Source organism: Theropithecus gelada, chromosome 3, assembly GCF_003255815.1.
Source record: "Theropithecus gelada isolate Dixy chromosome 3, Tgel_1.0, whole genome shotgun sequence".
Taxonomy (NCBI): domain Eukaryota; kingdom Metazoa; phylum Chordata; class Mammalia; order Primates; family Cercopithecidae; genus Theropithecus; species Theropithecus gelada.
In genome coordinates this window covers 140,272,449-140,288,126 of record NC_037670.1, presented here as the reverse complement: position 1 = coordinate 140,288,126, position 15,678 = coordinate 140,272,449, and the positions used below count along the sequence as shown (strand labels likewise).

General features: G+C 32.9%; 1 protein-coding gene across 3 annotated transcripts in view; it reads left to right on the top strand.

The window, feature by feature from the left end:
- TFEC (transcription factor EC) overlaps positions 1-15,678 on the top strand; it is a 201,512-nt gene that overhangs the window by 172,422 nt on the left and 13,412 nt on the right. Inside the window, exon 1 of one of the 3 annotated variants that reach the window (XM_025380010.1) lies at positions 5,563-5,685. The exons of the other annotated variants lie outside the window; for them this stretch is intronic. Within the exon in view, the coding sequence (XP_025235795.1) occupies positions 5,620-5,685 (66 nt within the window). The 5' untranslated portion in view covers positions 5,563-5,619. Of the gene's footprint in view, positions 1-5,562; positions 5,686-15,678 lie in introns of those variants that run through there. 3 annotated transcript variants of the gene reach the window in all.

Genomic DNA, 15,678 nt, shown 5'->3' with positions numbered 1-15,678 from the left:
ATGACTAAATTTTGACTATTTTACCATGACTAATACAGCTTTCAGATTTAGAGGCTCTATACCTTTGTACAAGAAAGAAAATATTGCAACAATGAAAAATATAAATTTACTTCTAAGCCAACAGCCAGAGGTTAAAGTCAAATTGAAAAAGATAGAACAGGCCTCACCCTCCTTTAAAGTATGTAGAAATACTTCTATGTTGAAATCAGTACAAATTCCTGCAATATGAAGGGATAGTGTCTTATCTCCTATTTGCTTGCTGTGCACCTTCTGATTGTTCATTTATGAATCATAAAAATGTTATCTGTAAAGGGTATATAAGTTCTTTCAACACATTGTGAAGGATTATTGTTGGTTTTGTTGGTTTGTTTATGGTTTACAATCTTTTAAAGAAGACGAGAAAAAAGGATCTCAAAGATTGCAATTGAATTGTTACTTTAAACATTTAATTTTAAAAAACTGAATTCTGACTGTATTGAGTTGTGGACTATTCATCAGTAAGTCAATAGGCTAGACTATATGATGATGGATGTTTTCAATTTAGGGCCTAGAAAAAAATGCTGGTAGAAGCATCCCTTTTTTTCTGTATCAATTCTTAAGTAGACTATCTGATGAGAAGTGTCTCTTTCTCCTTTTCTCTAGTATGCAGGACCTACACGTAGTGCTAGTCAAGTCACCAATACTAACTTTCCTTGCTAAATATCAGATAAGGTTTAAAACCTGGTTTTTGTTGCAGGATTCTTTTTGCAGTTTTCATTTTTTTAAATGTAGAATGATGACTCTACCTTTTTTCTCTTCAGATTTCAAGTAGCGTAGTGACATGAAAACTAATTCTCCAGATACATTTGATATTAATGCTAATATCTCCCTTTCTAATTTCACAGCATGAGGATACTATTTTCTTAACCAATGTTCAACTTCTCAGTTTGAGGAAATGATATTAATTTCCTGCAATCTTCTCTTCTTTGTACATGGTACTTATTTCGTTGAAATTGTATACTGAAACATTCTCTGTCAAATTATCTACTTGTTTCGTAGAATCTTTGTAGAATGGTTTACTCAGTAAAAACTTGGTGATGAATTTCATTGGGAATATACTTTTGACACACAAAATGTACTTTTAAATAGATGGATACTACTGGCCTAAGTGTATTTACATAAAGAAATATCTGAGGTTAATCAACCAAAGATTATTGATAATTTAGATCCACATATAAAACCAAGCAGTTCAATTAACCAAATATTTACCTAATACTTATTATATGTAAAGCATAATATTCACACAATATGAGACTGCAGGTTGAGTGAGGCACAATTTACATGTCAAGAGATGACAATATAATGGCGTAGCACAATGAGTTGTGCCTGAGAGTTAGGGCGGGAAAGAATGTGGAACTTGTGTTAAACATGGTTCTAGTCCAGATATTATGCAAATCATGTAACCTGCCTTTGCTTTGGTATCTATTTCTGTATTATAGGAATAATTAAAAATAGTGGTCTCTGAAAGCTGTTTTAATTGATATCTTATAGACTACATGTGTTCATTTTGAATGCTAGTTAGAGATTTGCTCTGCAGCTCAAATGAAGGAGAAACCATGCGAAAGTGAGAATTTTTGGAAGTCCTTTAGAAAGAGGTGATGTTTGAAATATAGTTATGAAGTACTGTATAGTTAAGATTTTAAGAGATAGACATGAAGGCAGAAAAGTAGCAAGTTAAGAGAACAACATAAGGCAAGAAGTGAGAAAAAAGAGAATGTACAAGAATAGCTGGTAGAATAGGGGTAGGAAACTCTGAAGGATTTTTATAGTTTATGTAGATAAAAGCAAAGACTTGTTAGATTCAGAAAAAAGCTTTGAGTAAGTATATTAGCCAGTGAACTTTTGGTTGCAGGTGGTTAACCTGACTCATAAGGGGCTTAAGCATGAAAGGAATTTATTGGTTCATGCCATCTAAAAATCCCTAAGTAATATTGTATGTGGGCATCCCTTTGTAAATTTGTCTCTGTTTTCTTCTGTGCTGGCTTTATTCTCAGCCATTGAACAGACACTGTCATAGCCTATTCCCAGCCATGCATACACTTTTTTCTTGCTAACCTAGTTTTTTTTTTTTTTTTTCAGACATCCATTCCTTCACAAGAAAGAGGAAGTTTCTGATTAATTTAAACCAATTCTGGTGGCCCCATTTCCCTTGCCAGACTTTGTTTTAAGAATGGGCCTGTGCTGCAATTCTGGCAAGTTGAGCAGGATACTGAGATCTGCTTGGAAGTTTTCTTTAGTCTATAATTTCAAGAAAGAGAAGGGTTTTTGCTTCTCCATGATGTATGGGGCTTCTGTAGCCTTTTTTTTCCCCGAAAGATAGATAAAGTGGGAAAAACACAAGAAACAAAGGGAAAGAGAAAATGGACAGATATGGAAAGAAATGCTGCTATGTGCCCCTGGAGAATTATTTTGCCTATGGATATGTAAGGTTTTCTTTTCTTTATTTTATAAGCCAATTATGTCAGGATTTTCTGGTTCTCAAAAACAAATGCATCCTAATGGAAACATTCAGTAAGGATGGGATACCTAAGAGGAAATGTTTTTCTTCTTAGTTCCAGTTAAAACCCTGGGATAACAGAGCAGCTTCTGTCACGTATCTATTTCTAAGCCGATGTCTCTGGGTCTTGGGCCTACCCTAGAGCTGTGGCTTGAGCAGCCCTCCACAACTAATTGCCCAGACTGAGAATGAGAACCAAGAAAGCAGCAGTTGTTACCCAAGCAAATGTGAATGGATTCTAGTCAGGCTAAATCAACAGATGTTTATTATAATAAGCTTCAAAAATGAAAATATTTATCAATTATTATTATTATGTTCACCTACTATATGACATGGGTTATCTGTGTTAGTCCCTTTTCCATTTCTATAAAGGAATACCTGAGGCTGGATACTTTATGAAGAAAAGGGGATTATTTGGCTCATGGCTCTGCAGACCGTATACACGAAGCATTATCCTGGTATCTGCTTCTGGTGAGGGCCTCAGGAAGCTTTTAGTCATGGCAGAAAGGAAGGGGATCCAGAGCATCATATGGTGAGACAGGGAGCAAGAGAGAGGGGAGAAGTTTCCATGCTCTTTTAAATAACGAGCTCCCATGTGAATAAGTGTCCTAGTTCATTATCTAAAGCCATATCTATCATTTATGTCTGGAATCCCTTCCAAAGGACTTTTCTTCTTTAAACAGCGCCTTCTAGACCATAAATATATGCTGATCTACTGGATTATAAACATCAGCACTTACCAGTCTTTAATAACACTCACTAAAAGCAAACCAAACCAAACAGCACCCTTTAAACACACTTCCTCTCTGGCTACCAGGCTATTTCGTGACTCCTTTACACACACAAAAAAACCTCACTGCCCCCATTTTCTCCCTGCCTTGACTTCCTTCCCTCTCATTCTCTCCTCTCCAATAGGGCTTTTGTCCTCACAATTCTAAAAGGGCTCTGAAAACCAATCAATAGCAATCCAATAGCAAGCCAATCAATAGCAATCAATAGCAAACTAATCCAGTAGCAAATTCTCCATTGTCATCTGACTTGGCTTCTCAGCGGCATTTGACATGGTTGACCACTTCTTTCTTCTTGAAGAGCTATCTAGGATTCTGTGAATTCTCTGATTTGTTCACTCATTTTATTGATTCTTTTTTCTCTAATAGATGTAGATGTCTAAATTCTGGAGTGTCCCAGGGCTCAGTCTTTGGTCCTCTTTTCTCGTATATCAATACATGTCCTATAGGTAACATCAACACATCTCTAGCCTAGATCACTCCCCTATATGCCAAACTTATATATTCTACTGCTTACTTGGTATCTTTTGTGGTTCTAACAGATATCTTCAACATAACATGGCCGAAAAGAAGTCCTCCCTCCAAAATCTGCTTTTAGTTGGTGTGAAACAACAAACAAAAATGGTCATTCTTTGCTTTTCTGTCTCTTACTCCCATACCCACATCTATCAGTATGTCTTTGTAATCCACATCCAAGATTTCCAGAATCTCACTGCTTCCTATCATGTCCTCCTGTAAAACATGTTCCATCATCTCTCACTATAGTCACAAGCTCTGACCTAGCTTCCCTGCTACTTTTTGTTGCCTTATAGCTGTTCTTCACAAAGCAGCCAGAATAATCTTCCTAAAGAAATAACCAGATCCTGTTTCTCCTTGCTTAATATTTTATTAATTTTCTGAAACACTCAGAATATAATCCAGACACTTTATTATGGTCAGCACTTCCCTTTGACTTCAGGGTCTGGATTCAATGGCATCCTTTCTCCTCCTTAAACATTACAGGAATATTATCATCTTACAACCATTGTACTTCCTTTTCTTAGTTTGGAATGCTTTCATCTCAAATCTTTGCATGGTTACCTCTTTATGATTCAGATATTTAGTCAATGTCAGCTTGTCAAAGGGGCCTTTCACAATTACCCTAACTAGAAGACCCTACCCCATGACTCCTCAAGTCAATGTCTTATCTTATTTACCCTCAGACTTATGAGCAGTGTAACACAAATGATCTTATTTATTATTGCATTTACCTATTTATTCTGTGCTTCCCCCTGTAGAATGCAAACCCCTTGAAGACAGGGATTTTGTCTGTCTCATTTACTGCTGTGTCTCTGGAGCCTAAAACTGTAGCCTGTTTTGTTGTTGTTAGTACCCAGCATAGTGACTAGCACATCACAGGTGCTCAGCAAATGCATGTTAAATAAATGACTAAAATTCACGCATAGTATTGAAATAATTGTTTTCATTATACATCCTATTCAGGAATACTTTTAATGGACTAAAAGCAGTAGCAACAAGAATAAAGACAACAATAATAATAACTGCCATGCATTGGTTACTTACTAGGTGACAAGAATTATGCAAAATGCTTTTAGTGAAAAACTACATTTAATTTCACAACAAACCTATGAGACAGAGACTATTATTGCCTATTAAAATTTTACAAATGAGGAAAGAAGCTTAGAGAAGTTAAGTAACTTGCCCAAGTTCACATAGTTAATGAATGGCAAAGTAGGGCCTTGAATCCAGCCCTGCATGAAACCAATGCAACTATCCTACCCATTCTGCTGTGCCAGCAGTCTCAGGGAAGCAGCCATTTCATAGAACTTTAGAATCATATGATTTGAAGGGGTCTGAGACAGATCTGATCATCTGGCACACTCCAGCTGAATGATTGCTTAGCCTCTGAGTTTAGATCTGTGTATTATTTACATCCATTGGTCTTAGTTTCAGCCCTTTCTTTCGGAGACGTGGATGTGCATAGTAACTCATTTCTTTTAACATATATAGGTTTTTTTTTCAATCAAGTGTCTGTAAATGCTGGTGGCATTTGGCAATCTAAGTAAACTGTTATAGTTCAAGATCATTCCAGAGACGAGGAATGAGTAAATATTAACAACCCCCTGTGCTTGGTTGGAACTTGAAAGGACTGTATAACATCAGTGAGCAAGCTTTTGTCAATCACAGTCTAGACCAGGTTAGTCTTAAAGTCCAAAGAAGAACCAAAGTTCACTTTAGTGTAGAAGTTTTTGCAGAGTTCTCTTGGTTATTGCTTGCAAGTTTAAGGAAAAGAAAATGATGAAGGAGACAGAGAAAACCATTGCTATTGTGAAGGTTATAGACACTTCAAAGTTAAAACTGGTGAGCAAGTATATTTTGGAATTCTTTCAGTGTTTGGAGATGAAACCACCTTAAATACTGAATTTAAACTTTATAAACTTATAGTCAATAAAATAAGGTATGTAAACATTGAGCTTTGAAATGCATAAAATATATTCTTCTGTATTGACAAGCATGTTTACTTACAAGATTATTTTCAGTGCTCTGGACTATAGTAAAAAATTGTAACAGTATATTTAGTAAAAAATATTAAAACTCATGTTTATTATTACTTTTTAATCAAAAGATGAGGGTTTCAAACTAATTGTTGCAGTGTTTACATTACATTAATTGTATTTATTTATTTATTACTAAATAGATCATTTGTATATAATATGTATGATGCAAAATTATTTATAAATTATCATTCTTTGTTTTACTTTAACTTTTCTATTATTGTATATAGTCACATATTATATTTCCAGATAATCTGCCACTATATGTGTAAACCAGCTCACCAAGGACAAGAGATCTCCTATTCCAGCTCAACACATTATATTTACATATGTCATAATAGGACAAAAATAATAACAACAATAACACAGCGGGATTTCTCTATTCAGTGCATGTCATTTAAACTGTATACCTCTGCTTTAGTAGCAAAGAAAACAAATTTAGAGGAATATTAATGGTGTGTGTCCTGAAACTATAAAGATCTTGTTTACTGCATCTAAATGAATAAACACCCAAAAGGAAAGACAATAATCTTTCAAATGCCATTTTTTTTTGCATGCATCCTGTACTCTAGACGCCCCTACGGTGATCCTCTTTATACAAGAAGTTTATTTTCCTATTATGTCCACAGTTATTCCATCTAATCTTTTACCATTTTAGGGTCACAATCAATGTTTTCACAAAAACCACAATATAGGATCCAAACAACTCAAATACTCCTTCAGTTTCCCTTGACACTCACATTAAATATATGATAGTGCACGTGCACATACATGTAAGGTATTTTTTTCCTTTTGTTATCTCTATTGAGAACTTATCTGGAAATATAATATGTGACTATAAGACTTTTTACATTTTTGTATTTATAATGAAATTATCTAGGATATTATATATATGTGTATGTATATACACATATATATGCTGAAGATTCTTAGCTTTACATATATAATCCATTTTCAAGAACATGGTAAATATACACTATAATGCCTTTTCTCTTGCTGAGAGAATAAAAATGGAGAATGATAAAGCAATTAGTTTAAATTCAATTAGAAAATGTATTGCAAGTTTGTTAGCTCCATATTATGAGGGTGAAAGGAAAAATACACCAAGCTGGCCTGAGGAAGAGTGCTGTAGAGGGCTTACCCAAACTTGAGCCTTAGATGTGGATGCTTATTGAAGGAATGGGGACATTGGTAGTGCAGAAAGCAGCAGTGGGAAAGAATAAAACTGAGAAAAATTAAATCCAATGCCTTGTAACATTTTTTAGTACTCAAAACACTTAAGAATAAAAAATTTAAAGGCAAGGGCCCTTCTACCTATAGGGTAGATAATAAAGAATCCAGACATTGTGTTACACATTCCTGGGTTTGAATCCAAGCTCTCTACTTCTTTATAAAGCTATATGATCATAAAATGATTATTTCGTTTATTAGAGCTTTAATTATTTCACGTTTAAAATGACAATTATACTTACTTGAGTTGTTATAAAGATGACTTGAGATAATGTTATTTAAATTATTATTATGAAACATGCTTGGTTTAATACTTGATATATAATAAATGCTCAGCTGTCGATGACAGAGCACATATGTTAGGATCCTGCTTGTATTTTATTATCTTCTTAAAAAAATTCCCCATATATAAATTTACAGATTCTTTGCAGTAACCTTCTTCCCCCTCACACCCTCCCTCTTGCTAGGGTTTGAAGTCTATTGTTGAGAGCCATGGGCACAGTATGTTTACATGTGGTGGTAAGAAATCTTTCATCTTGAGAGTGGTGGGAAATAATGTCAAATGGAGAGAGTGGGGCCGTGCAGCGAGATTTTGAAAACTAAACACAAGACTTTGGGCTTAATACATGAGTTAAGGCAGAAAGATTTTAGATTTCAGATTTTTTGACTGGGAGAAAGCAGAAGGAAGTTGTATTTTTAAACTATGAGTTAGTCTGGGAGGGTTAGTGGTAGTTAATTGAGAGAGATGAAGAAATACTAGTGGCGGGGAACATAATTTAGGCTTAGGGCTGTGAGGATCTTGAAATATGAGAATAGGGAAGAATTTTCACACTGAGAAATGACTCTTAAAAAAAGTCATATTTGTGTGATAGATCAGATATAAAATATGGAGAGGGAAGAGGCCAAAACAGTAGAAAAAGCATATGTGGAATTCAGGTCAGATTATTTATGTTGTCCTGTATTTGTTCTGATAAGAATAGATGGATGTATAAACATTTTCAGAGGTTAATTTTATTTAGATGTTTCTACAATAATTTTGGACCCAGATTTTAGTTTCTTATAGGGCAGCACTGATTTTAAACAAACCCAAAGCTATATTTTTCTAGGGTTATGAAAACATGTATTGTCTCAGAAACATGTTGCCAATGCACTAAATTTGAATAAAAATTTCACTGTCTTTTCTTTCGGACTTAAAATTGCAATTTGGAGACGTTAGTAACTTCAACTAAATAAAATAAAATAAAACAAAATAAAATAAAATAAAATTAAATTAAATTTAATTTAATTTAAAAGTGCCATTTTGATAAAATGTGAGACAAACACACACGATTCTTTATCCTAACAGTAAGCAAATGCGTAATGGAAACTTTGATCCTCAAGCATTCCATTTAGAGGATAAGGAGATATGGTAAACAGTGTTTCACAATTTTGTATAAAATCATTCTACATGTAATTAAATCAGCATCTTTACACAGTAGTAGAGTAGGAGATTAAGAGTAACAAATTCGATGAAGAGAATCAGAATATCTAAGCCTGAAGAGGTAGGAAAAATTCTCTTTAGGAAACTACTACTGTGGTAGAATTTATGTAGATAAGAAATATTACATCTTGGAAGCATTTTTACAAAATGGCTTGATATATATCTTGAAAATACGATACTTTTCCCCATAAAACTATCTAGTTCAGGTATTTTCCTTATGAAGTATGTTTAAAGTTTGTTTTGATTCCTCAGTAATCATAATACGATTACCACTATTAATAGTACCACTATTAATTCTTCAGTCAGTAATTACGTTTACTAAGTAGTATTTTTCTAGAAAATTTTGCATTTTGTCGAAGCATTTACAATCAATGGCAAATTTTGTCAACTGTGAATATAGATCATTTCACTTATTTATTTCCAGTGTGGGTAGCTTTTGTTACTTTTTTTTGCCTAATTATTCTGGCTAAAACTTACAATACTATGTTGAATAGAAGCAGTGAAAATAGGCATCCTTATATTGCTCCCTGTTGGTAGTATATCTCATTATGTTTTTATACTGGCGTAAAATATATATAACATAAAATTTACCATTCTAACCATTTTTAAGTGTACAATTCAAAGGCATTGAGTACATTCATAATGTGCAACCATCACAACTATCCATTTCCTAAACTTTATCATTATCCCAAACAAAAACTCTGTACTCATTAAGCAGTAGCTCCCCTTATCTACGTATTTCCAGCCCCTGATAGCTTTTGGTCCACTTTCTGTCTCTATGAATTTCACTATTCTGGGTACCTCATATAAGTAAAATAATACAATATATATCCTATTGTGCTTGGCTTATTTCACTTAGCATAATTTTTTCAAGTTTCACCCATGTTGTAGCATTCATCAGAATTTCATTGCTTTTTAAGCTTGAGTACTATTCCATTATGTGTATACACTACATTTTATTTATCTATGCATCTGTTGATGGACATTTGACTCTTGCAAATAATGCTAATATGAACACTGGTGTACAATTATCTGTTTAAGTCCCTGCTTTCAATTCTTTTGGATATACACTTAGAAGAGAAATTACTGGATCATATGTTAATACTATACTTAACTTTTGAGGAACCTCCATACTGCTTTCCACAATGGCTGCACCATTTCACATTCCCACCAGCATTCCTCAGTTTTTCTTTTGATATTAGCCATCCTAATGAGACTGAAGTATTACACGGTAGCTTTGATTTACATTTTCCTAATGACTAGCGATGTTGGGCATCTTTTCACGTGCTTATCGGCCATTTGTATACATCTTTATTGGAGAAATGTCTATTCAAGTCTTTTGCCTATTTTTAAAATGGGGTTGTCATCATTTTAAACAAACTATCACAAGGACAGAAAACCAAACACTGCATGTTCTCACTCAGAAGTGGGAGTTGAACAATGAGATCACATGGACACAGGGTGGGGTGTATCACACACCAGGGCTGGTTGGGGTGTGAGGGACTGTGGGGGGGATAGCATTAGGAGAAATACCTAATGTAAATGACGAGTTTATGGGTGCAGCAAACCAAAATGGTACATGTTTACTGATGTAACAAACCTGCACTTTGTGCACATGTACCCTAGAACTTAAAGTAGAATAAAATAAATAAATAAAATTGGGTCGTTTGCTTTTGTTGTTGAGTTGAAGATTTATTTTTATATATATACTCTGGATCTTAATCTCTTGAGAAATACATGATCTGCTAGTGGCTTCTCCCGTTGTGTGGGTGGTTTTATAGATTTTTTTTCTTATGTTTATGTATTCGATCCATTTTGAGTTAATTTTTGTATATGATGTTAGATAAACATCTAACTTTATTCTTTTGCATGACGATAGCTAGTTTTCCCAACACCACTTGTTGAAAAGAATTCCTTTCCCCACTGAGTAGTCTTGGCGCCTTTGTCAAAAATCATTTGACCATAACATAAAGAGTTTATTTCTGGACTTGCTGTTATACTCCCTAGGTCTATGTGTCTTATTGCCAGACTCACGGTAGCACAGACTTAGATTACTGCAGCCTTGTAATAAGTTTTGAAATCTGGAAGTGTGAGTGCTCCACCTTCCTTCTTTCACAAGATTGTTTTGATTATGCAAGGTCCCTTGAGAGTTCATGTGAATTTAAAATGCATTTTTCTATTTCTTTAAAAAAATGCAGTTGGAATTTGATAAAAATTGTATTGAGTTGTAGACTGCTTTAGATAGTATTGCAATGTTAACAATATTATTTCTTTTCATCCATGAACACAAAATGCCTTTCCACTTATTTATGATTTCTTTCATTTTATTCAGCAGCATTTTTTAGTTTTCAGTGTATAAGCCTTTTGCTTCTTGGGTTAAGTTTATTCCTAAATATTTAATTCCTTTTGATGCTATTTAAATGGAATAGTTTTCTTAATTTCTTTTTCAGTTTGTTAATGGTTCCTGTGCAGAAATGCAACTGATTTTTGAGCTAATAAATGAATTCAGCTAAGCTGCAGTACATAAAATCAGCACACAGTTTGAATGTGTATGTGCGTTTGTGCATGTGTGTGTGTAAGTGTAGAATCTTAGGGAGGGTTTTCTTAATATGAGATCATGTCAACAGTTAACAGAGATCATTTCGTTTATTCCTTTCCAATATGGATAATTTTTGTTGTTTTTTCTTGCGTAGTTATTCTCACCTAAACTTACAATACTGTGTTGAATAGAAGTAGTGAAAATAGGCAACCTTAACTTGCTTCTAATTTTAGGGGAGAAACTTACTACCTTTTAAATCTAACATGTGCTGTAGTTACTTTCTCCTTTCATTTGAAATGTTATTCATTTAATCAGTTTTGCCAGAAGCATGTCCATCTTGTTAATTTTTTTTCAAACAAAAACAACTTTTGCTTTGTGAATCTATCATTGTATTGTTTTGTTCTTCACTGATTTATGGCCTTTTTAATTAAATTATCTGTTCTAGTTTCTTTCGGTTTGTTTGGTTATTTTCCCCTATTTTTTTAAAGAGTGATGGTTAATTTATATAATTCAAAAATGAATCTATTTTTATCATTTATTATTTAAGGCTATGAATTTTCTTTAAAGCATTGTTTTGCCATATTCCAGACATTTCTTTACATGTGTTTTATCTTTGTTGTATTTTAAAATTCCAGTATGATTTCATCTTAAACTTTGAAGTTTTTAACAATTTTCTAAAATTTCCAAATATTTTGGCAATCAGATACTCTATGAAATGTGCTGAGGGTTTCTTTTAACTGAGCACCCTAATCAGTTTTTGTATATGTTCCATATATACTTAAGAAAACTGTATTCACTATTTCTTCATGTAAAACTATATACTTGTCTATTGGGCTGAGCTTTAACATTTATTGTTCAAATCTTCTATAGCGTTACTGATTATTTTTGTCTGCTTGACTTTTCAAAAAAGGGGAGATATGTGTTAAAGTCTTCTACTATTTTGATATATTCATTCATTTCCCTTGTAGTTCTAAACATTTATTTCACGTATTTGGAGGTTACTTTATTAGGAGCACACATGCTTGTAATTGTTATACCTTTTAAGAATACTGACTCATTATCCCTAATAATTTTTTAAACCTGAAAGCCCTTTTTTCTGATATTAATTTAGCTACATCAGTTTCCCCATGAATATCATTTGCTGGATGTATCTTTTTCCGTTCTTTAACTTTTAATCTTTATATGTCCTTTTACTGTGTGGATATGTCTCTTGTAAGATACTTGTGTCTAGTTCCCGTTTTCTTACGTTATCTGTCAACTCTTTACCTAGGGAGTTTGACCTATTTAGATCATTATTATTATTGATATGTTTTCACTTGCCCTTCTTGTCTTAATTCATTTTTGTGCCCCATTTTAAAGTTTCTCCTTAATACATTCTTACCACTTTCGCATCCTTTGGGTTCCCTGCCACAGCAACCCAACTATGCTGATATTATCTAAATTGAGTTACATGGTTATGTGTTTCACTTAATATTTGATCTTGGATCCACCCCCATTATTTATTCCACAATAACTTTACCAAGATATTCGATCAATTTTATTTTATATTTTTGAGCATGTTCTTTAAATATCTCTACTTATTGAAGCACCTGACCCAAGCTTTTTCCAGTGTTAGTCTTTGTGGGATAAACTTTCTTAAGCATTGTATGCCTAAGAATATTTTTTATCACGGCCTCATGTGTGAATGACATTTGAGCTGCATTTAAAACTGTAAAACTTCATTTTATTTTCTTTCAGTGTTTTAAAATACAGATTTGTTTTATTTTTCCATTCAATTTTGCTATTGAAAAATATTAATTGGACTTTTGTTCTTTGTACATAATCTTTCTTTCTAGGCTTTTAGATTTTTCTCTTTATTATTGTATATTGTTTCATTTTAGTATAATATATCTGAATGTAGGTTTTTTCTGTCATTCTTATTAGGCATTCTACAAACACTTTGATTTTTAAATGAAAATAAAATAATGATAACTTAAGCTGAAAAAAACTCTGTGGTCCATTGATTATTATTAATTCTTAAAAATGTGTCTCCGTCACTTTAAAAACCACTGTCTTTCTTCCAATATTATTTTTCTCTCTTTTTGAAACTCCTATTGTCTGTAATTTAGTTCTAATAACTCTATTCCCTGTATTGTTTAGGTGTTCTTTCATATGTTCTATTTCTTAGGCCTTTCCCTTATCCTCTTGGGAGATTATTTTTAAAATTTGGTTTTATGTTTTATCAATTCTTTTATTTCTTTTTTTATCATTTCCATTATGTTGTTTTTCCATTCTATAGGATTTTTTTGTAAGCGTTCTGTTTCTCATATCTCTTATTTCTCCTTGGTCGCTTTGGTCATTATGTTTTTTGTTGATTATTTTATATTACAAATACCTTTGATGTTATTTATAACGTTGCTTGTTGCCTTACTTTTGAAATAATCATTATCCTCAAATCTTTTGATATTTTGACCTGCCATCTCATTTTCTTCAGGAAATATTAGTTATTGTAGATAGCAGTATATATGTGGAAAGGTTAGACTCTGTCTATTTCAGTCCCTATGACCTCAGTAGTGGAGATGTGAATAAAATCTAAGGGGAAGAGCCTCTGATACTAAGAAACTACTGTCAATCACTCCTCACCTCAAAGCAGTTTCTCAGATCAGGAGTTCACTTTTTTCTATCAGAGAGAAGTATTGCCTTATAGAGAAGTAGACTCTGCTCTATCAGGCCTTCTCTCTCACTTTGTTGACTGGATTTTATAATAAATTATTTATTTTATGTCTTTAAAGTTTGTGAATTTTTTGTTAATATGTTTGCCTACTGTCACATCGTAGATTTTGCTTTACTGAGAAAGCAACCTTTTAAAAATATCATAATAAATATTTCTTCATAAAATAGGTATTCATTTGCCTACAGATCTATAAAATAAAGTTAAAACTTGGACCTTATTACATAAGTAACTTATACCTTTCAAAAAGGTTAATATAAGTTTTCTTCGTGAGCTTTTTCACAGGTGAATGCAATCTGTACATTTTCACTAACACTGGACTCTTACATCTTTTAATGGAGAAAATGCACTTTAGGTTACATGAAGTGAATTATACACTTTGAAATTGAGCTCAATTGTTTAATGATATTCAAAAAATGATTAGCCATTTACATGAAATAGAGAAGTACCTACAGCATAAAATTAAATAGGATATTAATTATTGTGCTTTAGGGCATAAATTAGACAATAACCAAGATCAGAAGAATATGCAATGTGGCTACAGTTAAGCAGGATTAGATTCATTATCAGAATTTCAACCCTATTTCTAAGGAATAACACACTGGGTGCTGTCTGACCAGGTAATATGGAGGCAAGGAAATGCTATAGTTAGGAACCTCTTGCTTTATTGTTGCAGTATATCTGTAATATGGCTCCTTCCTTAACATTTCTGCAACTTGCCACTTCTTCATTGAAATCCAGCTGAATTCAAGCTCTTCAGAGGGAAAGTGCCCTTTTCCTAGTTCTGTCCCCTCACTCCCTTTTTGTTCAATGTGTCCATTATGCTTCTTATGCACAGCGGAAATGTACAATTCAGACTGGTGATGCCTCAGCTCGTAACCAACAGGACTTTCAAAAATGACCTTGGAAAATTTACACTTTAAAAAGTATGACTAAGTGAGTCACATCTTAGAAAAACTGCTTTTTGAATTTCTTCCAAAGAATAATTGTATTTATTTGATACTAACACATATTGTCTGCCTAATTTGCTCAACTTTGTCCCTATTTTACAGATGAGAAAATTGAGGAGAAATAGCGATGACTTAAATAGCTGGCTTTTATAGCTCCCTTCCAAGACCCATAAAGCAAAAATTCTCTTACAATTAAGTTTATATAAAATAAATGTGAAGAGTCCTAATAGAGTTAATAATGAAAAAATATGAAAAAATACATGTGAGAGCCATATAAGTCTAACATGTCTTTATTGACATGCATATAAACTGATGTGATTTCAACTGCATTTTCAAATTTTTCCCCTCAGGTATATACAAAATTTATTATATATACTATAATGGACTATTATCTCAGAAACTAATTTTGGTCATAGTATGTCCTTTCTTCATATTTATTTCCAGTCTGATTTTATCAATTCTCTCAGATTGAATTGGAGTTTTTCAAAAAGTGGGTTGTGAAGTTAGGTTCTTCATGAAGACTTGTTAAAGCATTGTTTCATTATATGTTTTATTCCTAGTCCTTGAGGAAAGAAAAAAAAAATTGCTTCTTATTCAGCTCTTTATTTATTGCACAGAAGTGGAATAAAGATACTCACAATGGAAAAATCTTAAAATTTCAAATCCTGCATAGTGAATGCAGCTTGTTCTGGAATAACGAGTATGAACCTGAAATATGAATATTACTTAAATTTGATTTTCTTGGGAAATCAAATCAATAAGCGCACTTTGAATAATGAATTGGTACAATTTTGAATTGTGTATAAAACAACTTAGGTTTTCTGAAAAATTGTTCCCAAGAAGCAGTTCAAGAATTGTAGTGTTGCTATAATTGGATGTACCCTATATTC